Here is a 27939-nt window from a genome sequence, read left to right as displayed (position 1 = left end):
GTGCTATTTTTAATAGTGGTTTGAAAAAGAAGGCTTTTAAAACTGTGCATGTTTTAAAGAAGCACTCTCTTACGCAATAACAATTGTACTAAGCAGAAAAAGAACAGCTGTTACTGGAAGTTACAGTTAATTGTTGTATTTTCCAGCACAAGGTTGTTTGGTGGGAACAGTGGGGAAAAAATGCAAGCAACTGCCAAAAAACAAGCATGTGAGGTGAAACTTGAATGTGCTCTCATGAGAACTTTCTAAGATTCATAAGTAACTGAGAAAAGCATGCTGTATTTAAATGTCTGGAGATGTATTGTGCTGTATAGAAAGAGAGAGCACAGCACACAGTGTTGGCAGAAGGAAAGGAGAACAGAAAGTCACAAAGACTGATAGGAGAGTAAGGCTTGTCAGGATGGATGGAGGATGAAATGCCTGCTGCTGCTTCATATAGTTTTGTTGGGTTTGTTTGTTTTGTATTTTGTGGTTCTCAGAGTAAATTTGAAGCACCTATTCTTTCCCTTGCTCCCATGGAACAGGTTTTCATGTGCTTTTTAAATGAAACAAGCAAAGCATGTCCCTGTTACAAATCTGTAGGGGAGAAGACAGATAAATTAGCTAGGGGCATTTTGTAAGCCCTGCAGGCCAAATCTGATGTGATATATGTATGCCTAAAAGCAATCTCTGAAGAGGGACTTCAGCCAAATATCCCACCTGGGTGCTGGCTATTGTTGGAGCAGTGGGAAGGCTGTGGCAGAAAGTGTCCCTGGGCAGGCTGCAGGCAGGAAGGGGAGAAGGGCCAGGACAGGAGGCCTGACCCTATGGTTGTGTGGGTGCCTCCTGACCTGGCACTGCCCATTGCTCTGCTCTGGCACTGCTGCTGAGCCACAGAATCTGCCACAGGGGCTGTGCTCTGGGAATCCAGCTTGTTAGTCCATCTGTTCTTCCAGCACAAGGCTATAAAACATTGTAGGTCGTAACAGGCAGCTATTTATTTCTGAAGTCCTTAGGTGCCAGAGGGGAGATTTCTTTTATATATAAAAAAGTAGGACTGGAATGCATTTATTAGGAATTGACTGTTTTTATTTGAACCAAAATATCTGAACATCCAGATCCACAAACAAAACTCCAAGAAAGTAAAATGTCCGCCATTCTCTGATCACTTATCCTTGCCTGTATTGCCACCCATTGTGAATAATTTCACTGACTTCAATGAAACAACATGCAGTAGCCAACCTTTAACTCAGTGCTATTTGCAGCTTTCCAAATTACTCTAGTACTAAGTTTAGCTCTGAAGAACAAATACATTGCTCCCAAAAAGAACAAACCCCAAATGAAAGTTGAGCAATGCCCTGAAATTAATTCCTTTTAGCATTAAAATCATCAAGGCTGATTACTATTAACTCATCAACCAAAACATCTTTCAGCAAGAAAAACTTGTTGCCCACTCTATTATATTAGTTTAACATAAGTGTGACCACTGAATATCAGTTGGTATTAGAAAATTGCATAGTTCATGCAAAGTCAAAATACTTTTTTGTTTTCTATAAAACAGATAATGTCTGTATAAGTTTATGGAATGAGGTGATTGTTATTGTTCCCATTACATTATGGAGATACTGGTCATGGTTTTATAGTAAAGATTCAGCTGAGGTTTGTCCCAAAAGCAGGAATTCATTCCTTGAAATTTAAATTTTCAGATCCGAGATAGGCCTATAACATCTTGTTACTGAATGAAATTCTGGCTTTTGTGACTCCAGGGTGAATTGTGGTATTAATACCATGTGTCTCCAAAGAATTTACAAAAACATTGAATGATGAATTAAAGTTTAAAAATAAATTCTTAAGGCAAACACAGAATTGACAACAAGTTGAGAGCATATTTAAGATACTATTATGCTATCACACTAGTGTGTTGCTGCTTAAGATTTGCGTGTTAATAACTTCAGACAAGTCAATGTCACTCATACAGAAATTCTGTGCATAGGAATGGCATAAGTAGGAGAAACAAGATTTCATGTTGATGTACAGGCAGAACATGTTGTGATCAAAAGGATTTTGAGAAAATGAACAACTTTATGTACCTTGGCCAATGCACAGGCACACAGTGAGTGTGGGTTGGTCCCTGAGTAGCTTGTATAAATAAACTGTCCTTTTTTCATTCCTGACCTGTAATCTCCTTTTCCATGTGTTTTCCATGGTGGATTAAAGGAAACAACATTGTGATGCATATGGAGTCTACTGACTATGCAAAATTCTAACACAAGTGATAATTTGCCCCTACCATTTTGGATAAGATTGGTTACATCTGGTTAATTAGCTGGGGTTTTTTGCACAGATATTTCATATTACATGTTGGAATCAGTGGAAGAGTAAGTGCCTTTCAGACCTGAGGGCAGCCCTCAGACTGTTTCTACGTCTGTAATCACTCTCCAGACACAGAAGGTTGGCAGCCACCTGGGAGCGCTCCCGCCCAAGGAACAGGCAAGGGGTGAGAGACAGCGCACCCTGAAAGGGTTGGGGGCAAACGAAGGGTCAGTCTGCAATTGCATTTACATCCCATCTTGGTTTATGTAGTGCAGCTTATCAATATGCAGGACAGATGATCTAGCTTGTCTCTGCTGCCAACAAAAGATCTAAAATTAGGACTAATTCACATTTTACTCTTGATTCTTCTCTGCTCAGATTGAGAACTGTTTTTATAAGCTCTCCCTTCTTGTTCCTGAGACTCTCCAGCCACTGATATAAGGATGCGGTCAAATGTGCATGAATATAGTAGAATTTAACCCATGGCAGAGACACAGTGAATCAAATGAGCATTTTGCACAGGGCTGATATGTCTCTGGGCAGCCTGAGTTCATTACAGTTATGTAAGTTTTCTTCAAAACATAATTAAAATTGGAATTATACTCCCTCAAGTATACTGCAATATCTGAATTTGAGCTGCAGCAAGCAAAGCTTTTCTTGACCTGCTATTTCTGTCCCTTTGCTGCATGAATTTGGCACGGCATCCCAGGGAGTGTGATCAAAACAAGCAGGGACAAAGGCCTGATCTGCCCAAATGCTGAGGCCGGTTCTGACCATGGTATTTTGTAAACCTCTTTTGTAGATATCACCTGGAAGCGCACAGGTTATTAGTGGCAACAGAAAGCGTTCCTCACTTCAGGAGTTAAATCAGGAATGTAGCGTGGAATTTGAGAGAGCAGAGTTATAGGAATCCAAAGGGAAGAACTGGTACTCTGAAGTTTAGCCATCCATGAAAGTAGCTCAGGAGCATTGCTGAATTGGATGTCTGTTTATTCCTGATCACCACCACCAACCATGGATAGATGTATACATAAGAGAAATAAACTTTGATTTAACTGAATACATTCAATTCACAATGACTAAGCAGAAATAATTTTATTTTCAAGGCTGGATATTTAGGAAGTGGTATATGTCCAACCTCTTCTCTTTAGTGAGAGAGAACCCACACATCATAACTCTGATCTGGCCTTCCTTGGGGAATTCAGATCTAGGACTAGGTCTGAGACCAGTTTCTAATTTTAATTCCTTCTACCAAACTAAAAATTGCTCCCACAATGCAGATGAAATCCACCTATGCAAATCAGAAGCAGCAGGACACCTTAAAGCTTACACAGACATAGGCTTTGTGCTGGCCTCTGCACAGCGTAAGCCTCTTGCTGGGCCTTCTCCACAGGAATGAATTGTATCCAGAAAGCACAGCAGAAGAGATTCAGATTAGTATTCTACATAAGGCTTTTAATACTGGGTAGCATAAAGGTCAAGTAAATAGTCTAAAAATAACTAAACATTAATGCTATGAAGACCCTGTGTAGAAGTTCTCTTTGGTGCTGATCTTACAACAAACAGTTTTTACCTTTTGTGATCATATTCTGAGTTACTAAACCTAATCACTGAGGAGTTGATTTCTTGCTGTTCAATAGTGGCTCCATAAAATTTAGTGAATGATTTTAAACTGTTTCAATTGGCATTTAGCTAATTTGGGTATTTTAAATGTTTAGACAAGACATTCTTGACAAGGGAGTAATGCTCTTGCATGTTAATTCAGCACTGAACCCATTAACTAGCTATGCATGCACTTTTGTATCAATATCTCAACTGTTTTCAGTTAATTAGGCAATGTGATTAATATCATATGACTTGAATTAACAGGTCAGTGCATCATCTCACTACAATTGCATCTAGGAGATAACTCGATCCAAAAGCTATATGAATATAACAATTTAGCCTTTCTCATACTCAAGATAACAATTTTGAATGTGATCAGCCCAATGTTTCCTGGAAAGACTTCAATTTTGAACTTCTATACAGAATTTCTGCTTTGAAAGGTGAATTTCTAATTGAGGCATATGGGTTTCATACAGTGGTCCAAACAACCATTTGCATAAAAACTGCACAACAAAATGAAGAGAAAGTTCTTCACTTCTTACGCCATATTGGTCAATTCATATTTTGCATGTGCTTCATTTTCTTCTCCTGACTGAGGATCCGAGTGATGAATTTCAATAAAAATGACATAGATCATGGCTCCAAGTACACCTCCCAGCAGAGGTGCAACTATAGGAACCCACCACCAATTATTACCAGCTCTGTAAGACAAAAAGAACAAGAATTAGTGTTATTTGTCATTCTAGTGAACACATACAATGGTGTGGCTCTTGCTATAGTGTAGACCTTTCTATTTTGTCTCTCATTTCCGTAAATGGGTGACACCCATGTCTGCCCTACCCAGGCTGGTTCTGATTGAAATGCTAAATAACAAGCACCAGGCATGTTGGTCTGGGTGCTGTACTTGCATTTTAAAAAATAAGGCCTTTTTACTGCATGTCTATTTGGGGACAGAGGATGATTTCTCCCTTGTGAAAAGCAGGTTTCATTGACTTACAGTGAAATGAACAGGGAGATATTTATTGCCCAGCAATCTTGACTTGCGCTGTCCCCAGAGGCTTGTGAATAGACTTCCAGGATGTTACAAAAGTGGATTATTTCATCTGCATGGAAATTTGCAAGTTCACACCTGCAATAGTATATACCATCTTCCTCTTGACAAATGTAATAAATTAAACTGGATTTTGAGTAGATTTACCTTAAGTAATGTGATAAAACACAGTGACAGTAAAGTTGATTATCCTTGACTAGAGTGGTCAATATTCAAATTTCATTATATAGTATCTTATCTCTGTGTTTAAAATGTGGTGGCTTTCAGCAAGAGGCAAATAAATTAGAAGTTTTATACACCTAAAACTTAATCTTAGAATTTTTGTATTCACTAAGAAAGTCCAGCATGCTGACTCTACTGAAATGTTTACATTTGCACAATTACTGGGATTTAAATTTAAATGTATAGATTTACAGGCATATTTAAAGTAAGAAGTCCACCACTGAACTGTATAAAACAATAAATAACAACCTCTTTATGCAGGAAAAATAGGCTGGTAGAATTGCTCTCCTTTTCCTGGAGGTCCACATTCAGACAGTAAATAACTGAGTATCCATTTCAGAGCACAGAGTCTCTTAACTGTACTGATGCATTAAGGTGTTTTGATTTGATAACATGCTGTATTAATTGAATATGTGAGTCTCCAGTGAAAATCCATCTACCTCAATTTCCTGCATATTGAAAATGGGGTTTGGTTGTTTGTTTTTTTTTTTTTCCCTCCCAGAAATACAAAGGGACAAATTAATCTATGAGAGGAACTTTGGAGGAAGCTGCAGGGGAATTTTAAAAGTGTAAGGAAAATTATTCAGCACTCAGTTGCATAGATTTATGCAGAAGTGAACTTGTGTTTGTCATGATGCAAGAATAGAACTGGGAAAATATTGGTGCCCTGTTGATGATACTCCTACTGATTGTTCAGAAATGCCTTGGATATGTATGTTTTACCTTTGGAATTATTTATATTTTGCCCTGAGGATATAAAATCACTCCTGATACTGTTTTACTGAGTTTATAAATCTGTTTGTTGTTGAATCATGGATGGCTGTTGAGCACTTGAATTTCTGGAACAAGCATGGACTAAGGTTTTATTGCATGAATCAGCAGAACAAAAGCTGTATCAAGTACTTGCATGTATTCTTCTGTGTGATGTGTGTATACCTGGGTGTGTAATGAAGGTGTTTCTTGGTGAGTTTCTCTCAGCTTGTTGCAGGAACTGGCATGTGCCCTGTCAGCTCCCGCATGACCTTCTCCAAATAATGGCCTGTAGCTGCAGCAGCTGCTGTCAGCTGTGCTTTGGATACCCTGTGCTGAGGTGCTGGCTGTAAAGCCTTTGTAGAGGGTGCTGCCAAAACTGCAGTGAGATCAGGACACAGCCGAGTTAGGAGTTTCCATGACACTCAGTGCTCTGTCATTGGCACAGGAGCAAGAACTGTCTGTGACAAGCACAGATCTCCAAAGGACCCTTAGCGCCCTTAGCCCTGGCTGTAACCCAGCGCCCAGCTTTGCTGCCAGCTGGGGAGAGCAGCCAGCCCCGCCTCTGCCATCACCAGGTGCTCTGGGCGCTGGGCGGGCGCCGCTTGTGCGGGGAGGAGGCAGCGCACGGGCCTGGTGAGCAGAACTGTGCCTAGCTGCGGAAATTCCCAGGAAACAGTGTCTGAGGTACATGGACTGGGAACTTCGACCCATTTAAACTTGAGATACACCTTTCAGTAGCCAGCTGCTGCGGGAAAGGGAGATACCGCTCTTCGTGAGGCAATCCGGGCTGCAGAGCTGCACTCCAGGAAGAATGCTAATTACTTCTGAGGCCGGTTTGCCATCCGAACCCCTGTGTTGACAAGAGATGCGTCTCCTGACCTTTCCCGAAGTGCAGTTTAGTTTAGCGCTGCCGACTTGTCCCCGGAACCGGCGGCCACGAGGTGTCAGCGTTACCGCGCTGAGCCCGCTGCGCTGCCGCTCGCTGCGCTCCGAGGGGCGAGAGGGCCCGTGACGGAGCGGCGTGAGGTGTTCCGGGGCTACCTTCAAATGCTGGCACAGACTACTGCTCTGAAGAGCCCTATCTCTCTCTCTTATTGCTGTTCCGTGCTCGGTTTTGCTGACAAAATCCCGTCTGGTGCTTGGACTCAACGCTCTGGTTGTCTTCTCACTACAGACAAAACTTTGCTCCCCAAACTTTTCTTAAGCTTATCAGAATATTAAGCATGTTCTTAAGAAAGACTCCTGGGTTTCTGGTGGGAGCCTTTAACCAAAACAAACCATTTGCATGGGCTAGGGAAACCACACCACAGCTTGTCTTCTGGCTTGGTTTTGGGGAGAATGCCCCTTCAGGTGCCTTTGTGCAAAATGTAGTAACAGCAACATTTAGAAAAGCCCTGCTCAAATGCATTCCTATCCTCTGGACAATTCCCAGCAGAAGGGCTTCACTCCAGTCTACTTGTAGTTCCTTGCCTGAGAACATGACAAAACCAGCATTTACTGGACCTGCAAGCACAAAGAAGGGCAGAGGGCACTTCTCTGCTGTGATCGAATTATCTCCACGTTTAGAGCATTTGCTTAGGAACAGGGTAGAAGGTCTTGCTACTGTGTATCTATTCCACAGTGAGGCTTTCCCGGCGGTCCCTGGCTGTTCTGTAGACAACATTTGAAGACTCACTGACACGGCCAGGGAGTGACTCAGTTCCTTGGGAGATGCTTCCATCCTCCCACCAAGGAACGTTCAGTGTCTCCCCAGTCTTTCCTACTGCTTGGTTTGTGCAGCACTCCCCTCGTGTCACTGTGAAGGTTTTGTGCTCAGGTCCCAGTTCCTGGATATGCCTTTACTAGAGAGCTTAAGCACCTGTCTCGAAGTTGTGAATTCCTTTAAATGAAGATATCCAAGGTTTATCTGTCAACTGTTGCTGCACCACTTTAAGTTGCTCAGGCACAGCAGAGCATCAGGCAATTTAGGATCCTAACTACAATCATTCAGGCTTTTCCCATGGCTCTTCCAGCTACCTAGGCTCAAGTTTTTCTAAGTCTCACCTACCAGCTAACAAGGCTCAAGTTCTTCCTAAATCTCACCTGGAGATAAAAATAAATAAAGAAGTAAATAAAGAAGAACATATTCCTGTTGTATTATTTCCTGGAACTTGGTTATAGCTGGTACCCTTTTAACTGAAGGCAGGGAGGAAGACTTCTTCCTCAATTTTTCACATTGTTGTGAGTTTATTCTGGCAAGGATCAGAGATCTTGTATCTTATTTTTTATGTTCACATTTTTAAATTTCATAGCAAGGTCTTTTTCCCTCTCTTATATAAATCCTTAAACTACACTAGGAAAGAATCCATACTGGTATAGTTGTAGAGTTTTCTTGAAGTTTTTTTAATGTAAATGAGTACGACCATACTTTTGGACAGAAGGGGATTTCACAGGTATTCTGTGACTAGGTCACAGTACAATCAGGCTTCCAAACTCTTTCAGTAATGTAATAGCCTACTTCATAATTACCGATTAGATATACCATGGCTAATACCACAGTCAACAACTACTTGCAATTACAAATGTATGAGAGAGGAGAATCTTGAGTGTGGGATGTCACTCTGTCTGTCCTTGCTTTTTAAAAAAGTGCAGTCCCATGGTGCAGTGGTAAGAGCTACTGGGGAGGAAAAGTTTGGAGGTAACCAGACCAGTGACCTGACCTCCCACCAGTGGCTCACTAGAGCTGGATTTCATTCAGCCTTGGCTCTGGCCTGTGCTGTGGCTGTGTGCCTGTTTCAGCTATGTCATGCCTGGCTTTTTTTTGTATGAGAAAAGCTTTGCTACTGCTTTCCTCAAATAAGGTGCATGATTTGTGTAAATAGAAATCATACTGAATAAATAGAGATTATTTGTGCTTCTTGAAGTATCTAAAAATCTGTCTTAACCAGAGCTCTCCAGTGGCCTGTAGTACTACTGGGGATTCCTACTTGTAAATAACTGGGAAAACAAACAATACAAAAATAAACCAAAAGATCTGCTTCCCAATGACATCTTACTCTTCCTTAGATATCCCAGAGTGCCTCTTACCACAGATACGTGTAAGCTGTGGATTTGATGTGCAACTAATTAGCTGTGCATTGGGCCAGCCAAGAGTGTGTGCATGTGCACACAGAGATTTGAGAGGGCTCTGAAATGTGGGAAAATGAAGGGAGCTTTTTCATTCACTCCTTCACTCCCAGCCAGGAAGTCAAGCTTTTAGATTGTTGTATATTTCTGCAATAACTCAGAAGTAATAATAGGCTAAATCAATCTGACATGTCTCTGTTTTTTACAGCACCCAATAAATATTTCCACCTAATTCTCTCCTGATTTAATTTTTTTTTTCTGAAAGCTGCAGGACACAAGAAGAGAGCACTCATATTTTCAGTGACCTCTAAGAATCTCTAATATTTTGGGAAAGGTCTGCTTGAAACAATGATTGATATTAGAGATTATGCATGTTTGATTTGCCCTAGGAGCAGGAAATCCTTTTTAAAGCCCAGTTCCTAGAGGATATCTGGCTTAAAGTGCATGAATAGCTGCTTCTGGTATGCAAAGAATTACCTGCATGTATATAAAGTATGACTTGGTACCATGTTGAATCAGGATCTTACTTTACTAGAAAAAATTTTAGCTAGGAGCATTTGACTTCATCTCCAGGCATACTTACGTGAATACTTCCATCCCCCATCCGGCCACAGCTGTGAAGAGCCTTGGGCCAAGGTCCCTGGCTGGGTTCATGGCACAGCCACTGTTCATTCCCAAGGAGCAAGTAAGAACAATTATAAGAAGTCCTACTGCAATTGGCTCCAGGCCCTTGGGTACGCTGTTATTTTTGGTGTCAAAAATAGCAAATATAGCCAGAAGAAGAACAGCTGTTGACATCACCTGGCCAAGGCAAAGAAAAGAATATTGAATAAATATGTGTAGATTCTTTCCAATAATGAAAAGAGGGGCTATGGCAGCTCTGTGGATTGGAGTGGCTTAGAGCTGGTATTTAGTTTTATCCCACTATACAGCATAGCAAAATTTGGAACTCGGTGCCTCTCTACTTCGCAGTAATGAGAAGTTTTGATATCTGTGCTGAAAGACAAAGACAAGAAATGTACTGAGAACATTTGAAAAAAAAATCTGCAACAACCGGGTGTGGAAAGAACAGAGGATTTAAAAGGCATCTCCTATGTGAGGTCTAACGCTTGTTTCCACATTTTTTTTCCCTGTCAATTTTACACTTCTATTCACTCATTTTGGTAGTTCTGCTGCTGTAGCAGTGCAATCAGTTTCATTGATATAGAAGTGTTTTATGTGACTGTCGTTTATGCTGATAAATTAGACTAGATATGTATCTCTTTATGCAGGTATTGCATAACATCAGAAGAAGAAGTGAAATCTGCAAAGTCAAAGATAAGCAGCTAAAATTAGGAAGTACCCAAATTAGGGCTGCATGTATAACTATACCATGAACTCTGTATTGCATATGCTAATTGAGCTGATGAAGGAAATTTTCTTGGAATTACTTCAGTGCAAGTACAGCTCTGCTTAAATCAAATGCTTTGTCAATGTTGATTTTGCTAATAATTAACTTTGTGGGAAAACAGACAAAAGCTTCAGCGATGTCAAAACATTCAATTTTTATACAGATTTGAAGAAGCTTAAGTTTGAGGGGTTTAAAAATTATTTGGTTTTCGTCTGCTTTTAAATTTGTTTTAAAACATACATGGGTAAAAAATACCTTAGGGAAAAATCTATTGACTGATCCAAAGATCAGTACTGTCTTTCTTACAAAACTTCAACATGACATTCAGGTTTTTTTGAAGCCAGGTTGCACAATCTTTTACGTAACGAATTCCTGTGTTCAGGCCATCCCTTGTTTTTCATACCTTACTTATGCAGTATTTATTTGATATATTCCTGAAGAAGATGGGTCAGTTGATTAGAAGCAGATAAAAGATATGAAACTTAATTTTTTTTGCTGTTGCATAAGTGGAATTAAAGGATACAGATTAGAAATGAAGTTAAGATGTTTTCAGATTCAGTCATTTGAAAAATAAATGCTACGCATCTATCTGCAAAAAGAAGGTTAGAGAGGAGGCTTGTGGAAGCAGAAAACTCAGTTGTTCAGGGTGTGTTAAACTGTCTGCTTAAGCATTATTTAAGGAATAATAGGTCCACAAAATGAGCTGGATTTTGATGTAAGTGGACACAACTCTGCTGAGATTTATGGAGAAACATTGATTTATGCTGAGGAAAACCTCTTACATATATTGCTTTAAAGACATGTCGAGTGCAACAATTAAGATGATGTACGTGAAAAGAACAACTTGAAATTATTTTGCTTGTAAAATATAACTAAAATGTAACCCCCTGCAAACAGCATTGCATTCTCATTGTATTGTACAAGGGGACATCTGGCTGAAATGGTGAGATTTGGCACGCTTGTTAGATCTATGTGGGTTTTTTACTGCTTGGTTTTACAGGGTTTTTTATGTTTAATTTGTAGAATTAAGACAGTAAGTGCACTTACCTGATCTGCAAATCCATTTATGAGGGACAGATAGGGAGCTGGATATGTGGCAAAGATTTGCGCTGTTGCATTAGGTCCTGTGACTTCAAGTTTTCCATCACTATACTCCATAAAGGCATCTATAGAAAACAGCCAGTAACTGCTTGCACTTCTCCATAAACTTTTCTAGGTTTTCTAGGACTAGAACATATATGATAGGTCTGTGCACTTCACGCTCTAAGCTGAAACTGATCTTTAAGGTCCCTTCCAACCCAAACCATTCTGTGATTCTCTGATGTTTTTTTCTGGGAGTGCAGAGAATTTTAGTTGCTTACTTTGATCAGGCTCTCATTTGGACTGTCAGGTAATTTTAACTATTAGGGGGAAAAAAAAAAGGATGAGCTCTTATGTCTGTTTTTCTACTAGTGAGTTTTCAGTGAACCTCAAAGAGTACATGACAGTCCTGCAAGGAAATAAATACTACAGAAGAGGTTTGGAAATTAATTAGAGCAAGAGGAGGATTTGAGCAGAGATAGGGATATGAGAAAATCCTGCACTCCTGAGTATGAGGAAAATGTCCCTAACCTAGACCTAAGCTTCCTACTTTGGCTCCTTACCCTACTGCCGTCCTTTTGGCAGAATATAGTGATTCCCCTCTCAACCCCATGTACATATTGACACACTGCTGCATCCTGGCCACAGCCCTAATTCTGGTTGTCAGGCTTGAGGAGGACTTAAATTCAGACAGAAATCCTGTTCCAGAATTCCAGTTTCCAAATTCTAACACTAACATTAAAAAAAGTAAACAACTGCTGCCCCCCCCCCAACCAAACAAAAAAAAGTACACCAAGGCCAAAACAATTATCACGGTTCCTAAATATTTTCCTCTTCAGGATTACTCTGGGTACTGAGCACTGCGCTGACATACAAGGGGTGTTTCCATTTTTGTTCTTCCTCTGTTGCACCTAGACCCAGCACTGTCTGCAGACATAATGCCCATAGGAGAGACGTTGGAGGAGACGGGCTGGACCAGTGGAAGCAGAGTTTTGGAGTTGGGGGTTGAGGTAACTGATCCGACTGAGCGGATTAAATCAGTGTGTTCCTGGTTTTTCCTTTTCTGGCACGCTGTGTAAAAAACCTTGTGCATCAAGGATAGGGGTAATTTTTTTCTTTTCCCCTATTGAGTATGTGACTTCTTTATCACTGTACCTGGAGTTCATTGTCTTGGAGAGCCACCTCTCTAGGGTGGTCTGAGGTTTGGTCAGGAGGGACTTGATCTCATATCCTGTACCCTCAATGAACGATGTTGGTGATTGCTGCCTACAGGCACTTGTAGCAGGTCTTTAATGTTTCTAATTTGCTTGGAAGATGGATAGCCCTATATCCTGGCTATTAAGTAATTTAAAATCCTTACTGAGAAATACATGATCTCAGAGTATCTGATTTCCCATGAATAATTTTTCTAAATATCAGAACATTTCCTGGAGTATTAAGTGTTTCAGTAAATTTGTAGGGTACCTGGAATGTTCAAGATATTGTTTTTCCCTTCAAACTCTTTATGCTTCTTCCTTTCTTCTTTATGGCTTTAGCTTCATTCCTGCCATTAGCCCTGTATGAACAAGAGTCCTCTGCCTGCTTGACATTCATTGAAAAATTGGGGCCTTAGAGACTGCCTGACCTCTAGTTTGTCCTGTGAACATGTCTAAGGTGTACTCACTGTAATAAATCCCAAAGACAGCCGCTGCTCCAACGAATGCTCCCAGGAGTTGTGCTAATATGTAAATTGGTAATTTGGTCCATTTTAATCTTCCAGTCACGCACATGGCTAATGAAACAGCTGGGTTTATGTGACCACCTGAAAAATAAATCACAAATTAAGTCATGTGGGTGACTCAGATACATGAGAATAGGTGAAGGATTTGTAAAAATGTGGGCACTTTTGAACACAAGAATAGTACATGCTTTTCTAGATGTTATTTTGCAGTTAAATGCTGACTGCAATTAAACTGAAACAAGTTGAATGAAATCAGAGGAAGGAGGGCAAAAGCCACCAAGATCCATCTTTACTCTTGATGCTTGTGGACTGTGCTATTTATCAGTCTGCTGTAAGTATGTAACTTACAGACAACTTTTCTAGAAACAGTAAATCTGCCCCATTGGTTGTGATGGGAGGGTCCTTTATTCTGCACATATTCTCTGTCCTTGAGGCCTTTGCCTTTTTATTTTTAGGGGAGGACTGGGGCAGAAGAACATTCCTTCAGTCTCCCAAGCACACATTATGATTAAGGACTGTTACTGGCTTGAGCATGTATCTTGAGACAGTTCTAGAGTGCCCTGGATTTAAGTCATGTTTGTATCCCTGTCTTCAACCTGGGGTTACTTACTTTTCATGGAGACAAAAATAAAATAATGTTAGGGCTGTTCAGCTTCACATTGGCATTGGTGAGCTGTGCCTAGATGGGATCTGGGGGCAGTGGTGCATAGTCCTTCACCATGTTTTTATCTACTTCTTGTCCTTCCCAGAAAGGTCCATGATAAGGAAACTGATAGAGTAGCTGTGCTGAAACAAAGTTCAGTTTCCTGTGAAACTTCCTTCCTTTTTATTCAGGAGTAGCTACACCTGAACTCGTGTATGAAAAAGATTTCAGTAACATTGGAATTCTTTGTGACAAGTTTAGTTTCTAAAATACATTTATGTCACATGGTAGTCTCTTCCCTCAACATCTTTTGTCAACAAAAACGGTGTTGTATGCTCTTGGAAAATTTTATTGTTTACAGATACATGGTTGCTACTTAAGAAATACAAATTGCCAAATAAATGAACAGATGAAAAGGTTCTTCTTTGTAATAAATACCTCAACCCCCAAATTTTGCAAGGACATAGGATCCTTTGCTTATCTTCTAGATAAGTTCTCATTTCAGTCTGTATGAATATCAGAAAAAAATAGCCCTTGTCTTTGGTAAAATAACTGAAAGAGCATGTCCTTTATCTGTCAAAGGTTAGTGATGGAGAAAGGGCCTTTATGTACAGTTTCTGTGTTTGTTTGCACTTCAGGTCAGTGAGTCACTATCTTATGAAATCCAGGCACCTTTGATACATAATGAACTGACAAACACAGATAACAAACTGGATAAAACCTTCTTTGTATCATTTCCAAAACTCTGACCTAGTAGCACCAGTCTTGAATTAAATGTTGAATTCCTCACTGTGTTTCAAATTCTTCAGCAAAGAGAAAATAGATAGACAGCACCTAATTTAACAGCCCTTCATGTGAATTTTGATTAATTGTTGTCTTGTCTTTTGTTCCTTACTCTGGCTGGAATTAATAATTTTCCTTTCTTTCAACACTTGATTTTGTTTCCCACCTGTATATAGTACAGGATGACTATGATGGCCAGGGCCAGTCATAATAATATTATAGATGGCTGATTAACATTGAAATTGGAAAGGAAAAGTCTAATTGAAGGCTCTCCTGCTGACATAGGGGAGTTACAAGATTCTTGGTTCTTGTCCCACTGGTTTAAAAAAAAAGTCCACTTTGGACAGCATGTTCCCCATTCTTTTGTAGTTGCAGTGATCATAGTCATGAGTTTGAAATGCTAAGTTGGATAAAATAGTGGGAAATTATCTAGATATTGAGGAAAACTGGATGGAGGAAAATTAAAAAGAGGAATTTTCCTAAATAAAAAAAGCTCAAATTCACCAAGCATGCAGACTATATATTTTGTTAGCATGAATTTGGAATTTCATAAAGAACTGATGCAAAATACAAAACATTTTAGCAGTATTTAAACATGAGACTTTGGCCCAAGAGCCAGAGAAATTGCTAACAAATTCTACATAAGAACTTGTATTCTGAAGTGTCCACTAGTGATCACATGTTGGTTAATAGCAGCCTGTTGAAATATCTGTTCCTGTTCCTTCAAAGAGAAAATGCACTGCATGCAGAATCCCTTGTCATGGGAAAAACACAGGAAGCACGATACTGCAACATCTGCAACTGCTCTGCCCTGCTGGGACTGAACTCTAATTTTCTACATAATGATGAAGATGAATATCCCTTAAAGGTGCAAATGTAGGACAGGTCTTCACAGGTTTGTTTTCATGATACTGCATTAGAAGAGTTTACCTGCCTACATGTAAACCAAGAGCTGTAGTTGTTCAGACAATAGGAATGTGCTGCTGAATTAACTTTGTGTGATATTAAGAACCAGTTCTGGTCTCTGTCAATGACAGTGACAAAACTGCCTGTTTTGTAGAACCTGGAGCACTTTCTAATGTGAAACTTTCTAATGGAAACCTTATAGTGCATGGTGCCTCTGTAAAAGAATTTGTAAATACAACAGAAATGGCCACAGTAATTTCTGCTTCAGCAACTATTTATAATGCTCTAATTATACCTAAAGAAATTTCTCCAAACCAACTTTACCGTCTTTATGAAGGGTAAGAAATGCCTCTATAAGACCTGGAGTACAAGGACACCATTTGCTTTAAAGGCCCATTTAAACTCTGCATATAACAAAAAGTATTGTGTATTTTCATGCACAACGTTGTTACAACCCATCATTTTCTATTTTAAAGGAAGACTTTAAATGTTAAAATCAGTTATACTAATGTTTCCAACCTTAGTTTGGCCAAATTGAACGGTGGAACTAGGAGACAAAGCAGCATCCAGTATGGCACTTGTGGACACTGGTTAGTTAGCCCACCTACCTTAGCCCCAGGACTAAAGAGAGATTCCTGACCAATACATGTTGAGGAAGTGTTACAGCAGAAATAAAGGGGAAAGGACAGTACACTGACAATATCATTGAATGCATCTCTGGTACTGAATCTTTCTGCTGTTTCTGCTTTCTATGATCTGTTGTGTCTGTGAATAATCAAACAGACAGGAGCAGACTTGCTATTGCCTATCATAGGACATGAAGAAATAAATTGCACTCTTTGAGGTGAATCCCATTCATTATACCCATTAGTGGGTCATTCTACTTTCTGTGTAGCTGGCCACCATTTTATCTGGTGACTGCTGAATTGCTCTTCATGGTTCTTTCTTTAAACACGGTGCCTGTTCTGCCCAGGATCATCTCTATTGACAGAATTTTCAAAGCAACATCAAGCAGATTTCTGGTTTGCACAGAACACTTACCATGAAAGTCAGAGGTGTGCCAAGGTTTGCACACTGTAGTTGAGATCAGAATTTGGTGGGAGATTTTGTCAAACACAAAGAATAGAAGGAAATAAGAACACACAAGGTTTACTAGCAAAACTCTGGTGCAGACTCTGCTGTAATGGTGCTTACTGTTGCTAGATTCATGATAGTTTATACCATGAAGTGAAAGCCCTTTAACAAAAGAGCCTTAACACAGTAGCAATAAATACTATATAAGAAAAAAAGTCACTTACCAGAAACCCCCCCGGACACATACACTGCTATGGTGACTGCCATGGCAAATCCCACTGACACTGTCATGGGCCCTCCATGCATTCCCCGGCTGAGGACAGCCTGTCCCACACACCCACAGCCAAGAGCCTGCATTTTGAAAGAGAAGTGTAAAGTCACAAGGGTGTCTGTCAAATGTTACTGGTTGTGACTTCGGCTGCTGACCTGTATAGCTGAAAATGTTGAATACTGAAACACTGCTAGAATTTGTTGTTGCCTTTGCTGCAATGCACATTTGCTTTTTATTTTCCTCGTCTCTGTCATGAGCAGGAATGTCTGCTAATGAGGACCTCTCTCCACATAGAAAGCAGTTCTCAGGCACAATGATGGGATACAGATCAGAACTTGGAGCCGGAACAAGATCTCACAGCCTCCACAACAAAACTCTGCATCTGAAAGTGAAATTAATTCTGTGTGGTAAGTTTTCAGTTCCAGACTGATGTTATAAGCAATAAAGAATTTACTGTAAAAGTTATGAAAAATAGTTCAAAAAAGCTTTTAATGTTTAATGCTGAAACTCTGGATTTAGACAACTTTCTGGCATTTACAGTGTCTGTTATTGTTATGCTGAATTTATATCACATATTCCTGTAGCAAAATATTTTACTGGCTCTGCAGCCTGAACAAATAACTGAAGTGGAGATACCTAAATAATATTGAAGAATTCTAAATGTATTTAAACTAGTTCTCTTTTTTTGTTGGTTTCCCTCAGAATGAAGTTCAGGAGCACATTTAAATATTTGCTTAAGATGATGTTTATTCACTTCTAAAACCTCTGCTTAGCTTCAAGCATATGTTTAGGTCCTATTAAAGATGATAGGAAAGATATTCAAAGGGACAAAACCCTTTTGGTTTGAGATAGAATAGCTGTTCCATTTCTGTGTCTTTGAAAGTCTGCTTTTTAAATATATGCCTACCGTGCTCTGCTGAACAAGGACCCAACACTATATGGAAGCTCTCAAATAATATCTATAGTCCGAAAACTTTTGCTTCTCTGCAGCAGTAAGTGATGTGAATCATACCATTTCTAGGATGTGACTAGATTTATCTTGAGCAACCTTAATTACTTACTTTCAGTTGCAAGGCAGTTGAATTCAGAAACTGCAAAGTAATGGGAAAATCTCTCTTGCCTTAAAAATAGACTGTACCAAAAAGATTTGGTGATGGAGGTTTAACAAGCAAGTCCTACTAGAATAGATGCAATTTAAACAGGCAAAATTATACTTTTGTTTCCATTATTTCCCTAAGGGTTTTAGCTAATACCCAAATGTGACAGGAAAGCTCTCAATAAAATTGCACTCTTAACCAGCTTTGTAATGCAGACGGTGTTTCTAAGTGCCCCGAGACTGTGTCATATACCCAGGTGCAGTTCTTGCCTGGAGGTCATAATCATGTAAGCAAACAAAACACTGTCTGGTGCCAGAGTGTTAGAGCTCTGGTTACGTAAGGGTAGGGTGGTGTTAGATAGCTGCAGTTTATTGGCCTGTATAATTAAAAGCTCCAGGACACAGTGCAAGCTACAGTCAGCTGCTGTGCAATGGATGACACGCTTGTGTTAGCCATACTCTCACCTAGCAATGCTCATGGTAAGCACAAATGCACGTACAGCAAACCAAAATAAAACACACTGGAATTGTTCACAGCTGAAATTGCGTTGTTTTCTTTAAAACTTCATATGAGACCATTCATAATGTGTTTATATGTTTAATATGGAAAGAATGGGTATGCTGGAATTCATTATGTTTAAGATTAAGAATCTAGAGGAGGTGAATTAGCATACTCTAGTCATCACTTTCCAGATTTCTCAAAGGGAGTATTGCAGAAGCCTGCACCAAGCAAGATTTTGTGGAAGATATGTCTCACATGAGGAGCAAGCTCATTAGGCTGCTCTGGGCCCCTGCACACTGGGGTGCAGGTTGAATTCAGGCAACCAGTTCAATCTACAAGTATAGTGTACACTTGTGTTCTGAAATGGCATAGGCAAAGTTTTGAGATTCAAAGAAAAGGCCATTCTTTTGTAAACATTACCTCTTTCTGTAAGGATGACAAAGAAAGAGAAGAGGATTGGAGGAGATGGTTCCAGAAGAGGATAGGGGATAACAACATCTGTGTGTATCAACTACAAATTCACAAGAGAAGGGAAGGAAATAACAAAGGGAGGCTGTGGCCTCCCTTCCTTTATTGCCAGAGCTGAAGAGAGTCATACAGAAACAGCTGTGTTGTCCTCTTGCATAGCAGCTCCTGCTCTGTATGTCTTAGGGAAATACACAACTACAGATGCTCCATTTCTGTGCTAAGCAGTCTTAGAAAACTCCACAGAGAAGAAGATGTGCAAGCCAGCTGGAACACAGCTGCACTCAGTGGACCTGCTCGTGTCCAATGACTGAACACTACTGCAGGCACAGTCAGTGTGTGCCCATCCAGGGATGGGAAAACTGGGAACTGAGCCTGCAAATCTGAGCCATGTCACTGTAATACTTCCATTTGCTGACCTTTTCAGAAGGAGATAAAAAAGTTGCCTCATATGTACTGTAGCTAGGTTGGCACAACTGGAAACTATCACCTAATCATGTAATTACATGAACAGCAATTTAATACCTTGTAAGTCTTTGCTTGACTGAGTTAAGACATACTAGATCATCAAGTTGTAACTAAATATTCTAGGATTTTAGGCCAAGCTCACCCATCAGTTGCACCCACAAAACTCATTGATTGAAGCACATGGAGTTAATGGGAGTTTAATTTAGTAGAATATAGCCAGATCTCTTTATCTTATCTTGTCTATCTTATGTTACCAGGTTTTCATCTTAGCAGTTATCTGTAGCCTGATCTGCTTAAAATAACTGGAGTAGTCTCAGCACTGACTTTTTTGTTCATAAAGTCATAAGATTACTGTCCTAAAGAGCATGTTTGGGTGTGGAATAGCTGTCTGAACCTTCTCTGCCAAAAGAACTTGATTCATAGCCCATTAGATCCTTCTCTTTTTCTTGGCCAACATGGTTAATGTTAGGAAAGGAAAACCCTGGCCTTCAATGAGCATAAGGTCCTATTTCTGCCTGGAAGCTTGCAGGACTTTCTGTATCCCACTCATCAGAGAGACTAAAGATCATTTGCCTCCTTACTATTTTCAGGATTTTTCCAAATGCTTGTAATAGCATTTTTCAGTATAAATAGGATTTCCGCAAGATCTGAAACCACAATTTTAAGGAATCTATTTTTCTACATGGCCAGTAAAGCTTTAGACATCTTAAAGCATAATGCTTATATGGAAAAGCCCCCTTCTTCTTACACAGTCCTAGAAGTGCTGTGCATTTCTAGTCAGACACTCTGACTGTCACATTAAAGAGGCAGCCAACTTTTTAGCAGTGTGAAGACAATGAGCTGTGCTGTGTTATACCCTGTACATCGCTAGCTCCAGCTGTGGTGAGTGACACACCTGCAGTAGGGTTCCACAGGTGCCCCTGCAGGCAGTGTGGCCTCAATGGCTGCACAGCTGATGATGCTGTGCATGAGTACAGGAACTCAATGTGCTGTAAGGAATACAGTTAGCAGTTAAAAAAAAAAAAATTAAAATATTAATGATTTAAAATAAATATAAATAAATTAAATTAAAATATTATTTAAATCATAAACTGTTCACTTTCAATCATGAAATGCTAGAAAAGTAGTGGTTGCATTTGCCCTTCCCTGCAGGTAGGGACCTTTGCCCATGAAAAGTTTACAGCATTGTTCATGGTGTACTGTAGTCTTGTGCAGTTCCCCTACCCAATACTAATATTTCCAAATAGGATTAGCTACTTATAAAAGTAGTAAACAAACTTTTCAGTTTGAGGCATACTAAATTGGTGGTGTCTTCCTAAGGGAGTGTGTTTTAGAACTCGCACTCATTTCCACCCCCTTCATTTACAAAGCAAGTCTGACGTCTGCTTAAGAATTTACCTTTTGAATTTCATTATAAGATGTTTTATAATATTAGAAGCTCTTTCCACACAGAGATGTATTTTTGCTGTGTTTCACATAGGATCTTAATTCAGACAGGGTTCCTAAGCATTCTTTCAACTGAGACAGTAATGCTAAAAGCAACAAAAACAGAGATAATGCTAGATCTTCTAAAATTCAGGGCATTAGCTCTGCAAGAATTTACGTTACAGGCAACTCCTTTCAGGAAAGACCAAGCCTCATCCAATTTCATGTTTAATATTTGCTATATTTTTTTAAATCAGAGAGTACTTAAGCTTTTAAAGGTGAGATAAAAATACAGCTTACCAGTCAAGTAATTTTTAAATACTTTAAAAGCACATGGCTCTTATTTTATCATACTAAACGTTTTGGTGGGGTGGGGAGGATTTCTGTGCGTTACGATTTAATCAAGCTTAGAGCAATAAAAAATCACTACATCCGTTCTCCTGATGATCTCCTGGGAAACAACCAATATCCTCTTGGTTCAGTTGGATTTTTTTTTTTTCAGACTTGCTATCTAATAAATAAGGGGTGAAAAAACCCCAAACCCTTATCATTTAGTTAATTAAATAGAATAGACATAAGTCTTAAAATTATTGCCATTTTGAAACCATTTTCAAGTGACAGAAAGCATTACTACTTGGAGACATGAATGTAAATTTAATAAAACTTGGGATGAATTGTGTATATAAAGCTTTTAAAACATATAAATATCAAGTTCAAATTGCTTTGTGGGAAAAAATAGTGAAAATATTGAGAGACGGACTATGCTGTGTTATATAAACTGATGCTTTTAAATTTTTATTATTGCTTTTTCATATGCAATAGGAGACAAATAAAAGTTTGAAATCACCTAGAGAGAATGCAAAAGTCTGCATTTTCTCATATTTTATTATGATTAATATTGCACTCTTCATCCTGAAATGCTAAATGCTTTTCTTTCCTGAATTATAGAGGGCAACTGGCTTGAGTCAGTTTCTTCAGTGAAGACTGGTTTTATTTTCTTACTAGGTTTTAGAAATCCAGGAAAAAAAATGAAATGTGATATTCAGACACTTTCAGGAGTGAAACATTGCCTGTTGTATCAGAGCAAGAAAGAAAAGGCCAGGCAAAGGAACAAAATCTTACCTAGCAGCCTTGAAGAGAAAAATAACGTATTCGGGTGCAGCTTCCCTTCCACCTTACTCATTTATTCTTGAGCTGAGATATGCTGCTTTGCTTCCTACCCCAACTGAAAAGCTTTAAATCTTTCTAAACTCCTAAAATATGTTTCGTGTCTGTAGCAGCCCTCAGACAACTGTAGCATTGAGAAAGTGTGCAAGAGTGGGCATTGCAGATTCCAAGAAAGGAAGTTTTCTGTCCTCTCCTTGGAGTGTAAGGGTACATGTACCTTTTCTTTTATTCATTCCTTTGGGTGCAGAAACGGGGGCCAGATCTTTGCTGTGCCCTTGTGGTTAGAGGTACATGGTTAGGAGTAATTAAAGCCTAAGCAGTTTTCAGTTGAAAAAAAAAGAAAGCTGAATGCTTTCAATAGTAAAGAAACCTGTGAGGAATGGGTTGGAGGAACTGAGTCACGTTTGCCTTTAAACCAGGCCTTGGATTGGAGAGCTCCCTAGAATTCACTTTCAACCAGAATGGTTCACTGAACTGTTGAGATCGCAAAGATACAAACTCACTGCATAGCACAAACTACGTTTATTGTCTTTTATTCTGTTCTCCAACTGTTTATGACAGTTTTTAAAAGTTATTACTTTTATTACCTTTCTTTTATTTGGTGAAACTTTGAAAAAACTCCTTGTAAATTTGTGTCTGTAAAACATACAAGTTTTGCACTCGCAGTTGAATGCTGGAAAGATGCAAGCCTTTTCAAAGGCTCAGGCAGAGGTGCCTACACTTCAGTTCTATAGGTGTAAACTTTCTGGGGAAAAGGGTATCTACAGAAAAAGGTTCTGAAAAATTAAGTTCAACTTACTGGAACCTCTTGGTTAAACAATGAGAGCTGAGTTACATGCTGGGGCTGACGTTGCAGAAATGAAGATAATTTTCTTCAAAGCTTTCATGTAACACAACATCTGAGTCACCTAAAAGTTTGAAATGTCATATACTGGGAAACCTAAGTCTGGATGGAAAACAAAAGATTTCCATGATTTTTCAGAATTATTTGCTGTAATAAATATTTTGGGGTAAAAGAACAACTAGGTAACCTTCCTTTCAAATTTTTCACACTGCTAAATATTCAGCTGAATTAAAGAATGGTTTTTAAAACAGAAGGGCTGTCTAGAAAAAAAGATTGATTTTGATAATAGTAAAATAACACCAGTATGCTAGAACACCTCCTTAACCTCAGCACAACTAGGGGTCTTCATTACCACTTTGTCTTCTGTTTGTAATGCTGATTTAATATAGTTTCAAAAAGAGGAAGAGTTTGCATATCTTCACCAGAATCATTAGCAAAATTTAATGCCATCAAAATATATGTAACTCTAACATTAGATTCCTGAGTGGCGTCTATTATTTATGGGTTGCACTATATTAATTGCTGCTAGAGACCCAAATGTATGGATCTCTAACACATGAGCTACTTTTCAAAGTGCAAACACTGCTAAGGCTCGTGGTATTTACAGCATTATGTAATATTAAAAAAGCTAAGTGACATATCAAAATACCAATTATAAATAAATTTTAATAACCTCTTATCTAAGAGCTAATTATATAAGATTCTGTACTCCAGGAAATCCATTGCTGATGGCAAACAAGGCCATACCTTAAACAAAACTTGCTGTAATTTCATCCTATATGAAAAAAGTCTTCCTTTCACAAAAATTTAGAGCGTGGAATTATCTTTGTTTAAAATTTCTAAGTAGTGGTTCTGTGTTAAATGTTAAACACTTATTTAAGGAGCAAAGGATCAAAAGCTATGTTTGCTTTCATGTAGTAGTATCATGTAATGAGAATTCTAATGCATGCTTAGGATAAGGGATATATGTTACCCTACAGTATTGTAATTAACATGCACTGGAATGTTGGGCCACAAAAAAATAGATATAGAAAAGTTGTTTAAATTTTAATCTTCTGGACTGAACAAATCCATGTAATGTCAGTCTTAAAGATTTTTCTGAGGAGACTCAACTCTGCAACAGAGCAGGAGTGATAACTTGCACAACGAAGTGGTCAGAATATGAAAACAAGACTAAAATATTTTGATGATAAATACCCTTCCTCATTAGCTGGACTACTTCAGGGGTGTTATGCATTCAGTTCATGCTTGTGCCCTGTATCCTCTACACACACACAAACATTTGCTTCAATGGGAGTTGCAAGAGGCTCCCCACCTCCTGTTGGAGACCACGCTCATAGGAGTATGTACATAGGAAAATATCTATCTATATATATATATAAATATTAGGAGCATATATACTCCCTGATTGTATTTATATGCTAAATGGCAGCCTGTGTTTTTTCTCAGCAAGGAAATGTATACTGCTCTGGCCTCAGGAGATTCTGGCTCCTGTGCAGCTCCTTTCTGGGAAACTGTGTTCAGTAAGATGCTCTTGAGAGTGAAAATGAAATACAAACTGTGTTAGGTGAGCAGTAGCTGTTAAAGGAAGCCACATGGCCTATTTGGCATCTCTTTTTGGAACTGTTTCAATTCAGATATACTTAATGGCATAAGTCAGAGTAAATCTCATTTTGGTTGAGAACAATGCAGTCAAGTTCCAAAGAGGAAATCTGGAGAGAAGCATGATTAAAAGCAGAGAGGCAGTTGGACAGGTGAGTTCCAGCCAGACTCACTAAAAAGCCACATAAACCATCATTCCTGGCTCTTTTGTGCTGGCACACAGGTGTTGTCCCCCTGAGTAACTCACAGAAGTCCCAAGAGGAAACGTACTGAACCAGGAAACAGGATGGAGAACAAAAAGCTCCCTAGGGAGCTCTTCCTCAAGGGAGACCTTGGGGTGTGTGACTGAGGCTGGGAAATGTGTGAGTGTGCTGACTCTCAGCCACCATGGTGCAAATGGGCAGGTGTTCTCCCACCTCAGAATGCTTCCAGGCTCCTAGTGTTTCTTACTGAAATGGTGTGCTTTGCTAAGCACAGAGTGTGGCTCATGTGGGCTGTGTCTGTATTACCAAGTTGTGTAATGTAAGCACCTGAGAACCTGACTGTGGATCTCTCAGGAGGGATTACTTATTTGGAGCATCTCCAGTCTGATCCACTGGACTGAGCATCCATTAATGGTCAGCACACTTCCTGTGATTCTGGAGCTCACCTTCTACTTTATTTTCACCTGGAAAGAATTTTGTCTACGTGCTTTGAGACCATGCTGCAAGGCAGACTGCAGCATGTTAAGTAGGGCTGACCAGGAGATATTATCCAAACTGTGTGCCCAGTGCCTTTCTCAAGGCTTGTTGTCTCAAATCTGTCCAACATTGCAGGCCGCACCCTTCGCACCCCGAGGTGAAGGCTGGGTTTTTGTCTGATGAGTGATTCTACTTTCTAGATTTCCTGTTTGGAAAGTAATGTTGCAAGGCTGAGAGTTACCAAAGATGGTAGTTTAGGCTCCTATTAGTATGTGGCCTCTGATGTTATTCTCCAGAAAAAATAGAAATAGGTGATGTGGAGGGACAGAATTTCACCCAGCTAACTCCCAGCAGTGGGTCCCAGATTTAGGTGTGGTCAGTTAGCATCGGCTTCCAGACAGAGCCTGTGGGTAACAGAAATGCTGTTTCAGCCTTGCTCTCTGGCACAGGTGCTCTCCACAGGCTCTCAACCCCATCACAGTGACCCAAAATGACTTTCAACAAAGATGTGAATCAGCTGTGCTGTAGGCCGTGAACTCTCCTCTCACTTTGTAACAGCATTAACACATAGTTCTTACACCATCTTATTACATTGCTTCTTTTACACACATGGTGTCTGTTTTTCAAGGATTTCTGTCCTCTGACTTACCAGGGTGCCCCTTTCATTAGGTCAAATTTAAATTAAGGGTTTAATATTTATCTGTACTTTAAGTACTTGCCAGCTGACAAAGCTTTAAAGCAGTAGCAATAAATAGAATCACAGAATCAACTAGGTTGGAAAAGACCTTTGAGATCATCAAGTCCAACCTATCACCTAACAACACCTCATCAACTAAATCATGGCACTGAGTGCCATGTCCAGTCTTTTTTTAAACCTGTCCAGGGATGGTGACTCTACCACCTCCCTGGGCAGACAATTCCAGTGCCCAATCACTCTTTCAGTGAAGAATTTTTTCCTGGTGTCGAACCTAAACTTCCCCTGGCACAGCTTAAGATAACAGCAGAAAAGGCAGTTTCTTCACAATAAACACTTTGTACTGCTGCTAACTTGTGCAGTCTAAATACACGTTGAGGTATCCAAGCACTGAGAAAGCTGCACTTTAATCCAGGTGAGGCTGTTTCTGCTTTAAACCAAGGTTGAAACTAGAAAGGGTAAGAGAAATGAGAAACTCAGATTATTAACAACAATTTTGTAGCTCCATTTTCTACTACACTCATACGGTGAATATACTAGAAAATGGGATCTGGGTTTGCATTTCCTTCTAGCCTTGTGCAGCAGGACATTAGACTGCAAATGCTATTATCTAATCTGCACTTTAATATGTTTTCTTCTCTTGCTTAATTTTATTAATGGAAAGAGGAGGAGGATCTTGTGGCGAGGACAGGCTACTGGAAGTCAGGTGATGTGGGTTATATTCAGAGTTCTGCCACAAGCTTCCTGTGCAGGCTGCTGTAATCAGGTTTGGTAATATACAAAATGAAGATAATGACATTTCCCCTCCTTACCAGGGTGTTGTGACACTTAATTCATTAGTGTTTGTAAAGTGTTCTGTGCTCCTTGATTCTAAATGTGCTCCTTACTGTAATAATGTCTTACGGATGGTATTAAATTTGAGAATAATGTTATTTTAGTGCCAGTGCACTTCAGTTGACTGAAGTGTAGTAAAGACCATAATTTCCAGTATTTTATGAGCTACTGGAATTTTTAGATTACTTACTTGAAGTTTAGCTAATATACTTACAGTTATAAAACCTACTATGTCAGTACTGTGCCTGCTTCTTTTTTTGTCCTTTTCACTATGATGAAATATTTAGCAATAAGCAAGACTGCATTGTCCAGACAAAGAGGAGAAAGAAAGAAAGAGTTTGGCATAAATATTCTAGCTGCTTGACTTCTAGCTCTGTTACTCAGCCTGCTCTCTCCCTTGGTGAGTCACACTCCCAGTGCAAAATGCACAGAAAAACTGAGCAAGTAATTAAGTTAAAAAAAAAAAAAAAATCTGGGGCTATAAAAATGGGATATTTAGGTATTTATCCAAATTGTAGCAGTACTATAGGACCAAGCAATATATGTGTAATTTATATAGTACAGTTAAAAACAAAACAAAAATTTGTTAACTTACAAAATCTCTGAAGGTTTGGCAATGCAACTCCCAATAAATTCACTACAAATCACACAGCTAAATTCCTATATTGCACAGGAAAACAACTCAGCTAAAATTTTCTAAATGTGCAGTACAATATGTTTGTTAATGTAAACAGAATTTGTGCATAAAATAAACTGCTGAGTTTTTAAAAAACAGGAGAGTATTAACAGCATTCATTGTGCGTATCTGAATTTTTCAGAACGTGCTCATTCACTGAAATTCCATTCCTAGATGAAATCTAATGCTGATCAGACAATTGTAATACATAAGAGTATCTGTTTTTTATAGGCAGTGATAATTACATGAGGTGAAAAAAGGAATTACAAACTTACCGTCCTAGGAGCAATTCATTCAAGCTGTGCATGGTCAGGCTGTAACCTTGCTGCTGGCACAGTACAAGAAAAACGTACATGTCCCCTTACAAGCAACGTCCAGCATTAGATTAGTAGGAAGAAAGGAAAGCAGCTGACACTTACTATCAGTATAAAAGTTCCCAGGAACTCTGAAAGGGCTTCTTTAATCAGGCTGTTCTTCAAGGCAAATTTCTCCTTTAAACTCCTTTTGCTTTTCTGGCTCATTTTGGCTTCCTCTATTGCTCTGGTGCCCTAGTTACAAATACACACAAATTTGTTCTGTATTCGTCCCCGC

General features: G+C 39.3%; 1 protein-coding gene across 1 annotated transcript; it reads right to left on the bottom strand.

Moving 5' to 3' along the window:
* Nucleotides 1-1120: 1120 nt before the first annotated feature.
* On the bottom strand, nt 1121-27939 carry AQP9 (aquaporin 9). The gene is made up of 6 exons (XM_082290744.1): nt 27768-27939; nt 16849-16975; nt 13162-13299; nt 11466-11584; nt 9612-9829; nt 1121-4598 (listed from the first exon to the last, which is right to left on the bottom strand). Exons 1-6 carry the CDS (start codon nt 27867-27869, stop codon nt 4436-4438), a joined length of 867 nt encoding a protein of 288 aa, XP_082146870.1. The 5' UTR covers nt 27870-27939; the 3' UTR covers nt 1121-4435.

The sequence above is a fragment of the Coloeus monedula genome, assembly GCF_965178545.1.
Source record: "Coloeus monedula genome assembly, chromosome: 14".
NCBI classification, from domain to species: Eukaryota; Metazoa; Chordata; class Aves; order Passeriformes; family Corvidae; genus Coloeus; species Coloeus monedula.
Note: the sequence above shows the minus strand (reverse complement) of the source record. Positions and strands in the feature narration are given on the sequence as shown.

Bases quoted from the DNA above. Each gene is read 5' to 3' on its own strand.
- AQP9 (XM_082290744.1), bottom strand. From the start codon at position 27,869: ATGAGCCAGAAAAGCAAAAGGAGTTTAAAGGAGAAATTTGCCTTGAAG. The intron at 16,976-27,767 runs GTAAGTGTCAGC...TTCAAAATGCAG, and splicing joins TGGGAACTTTTATACTGATA to GCTCTTGGCTGTGGGTGTGT. The intron at 9,830-11,465 runs GTAAGTGCACTT...TGCCTTGGCCAG, and splicing joins TAAATGGATTTGCAGATCAG to GTGATGTCAACAGCTGTTCT.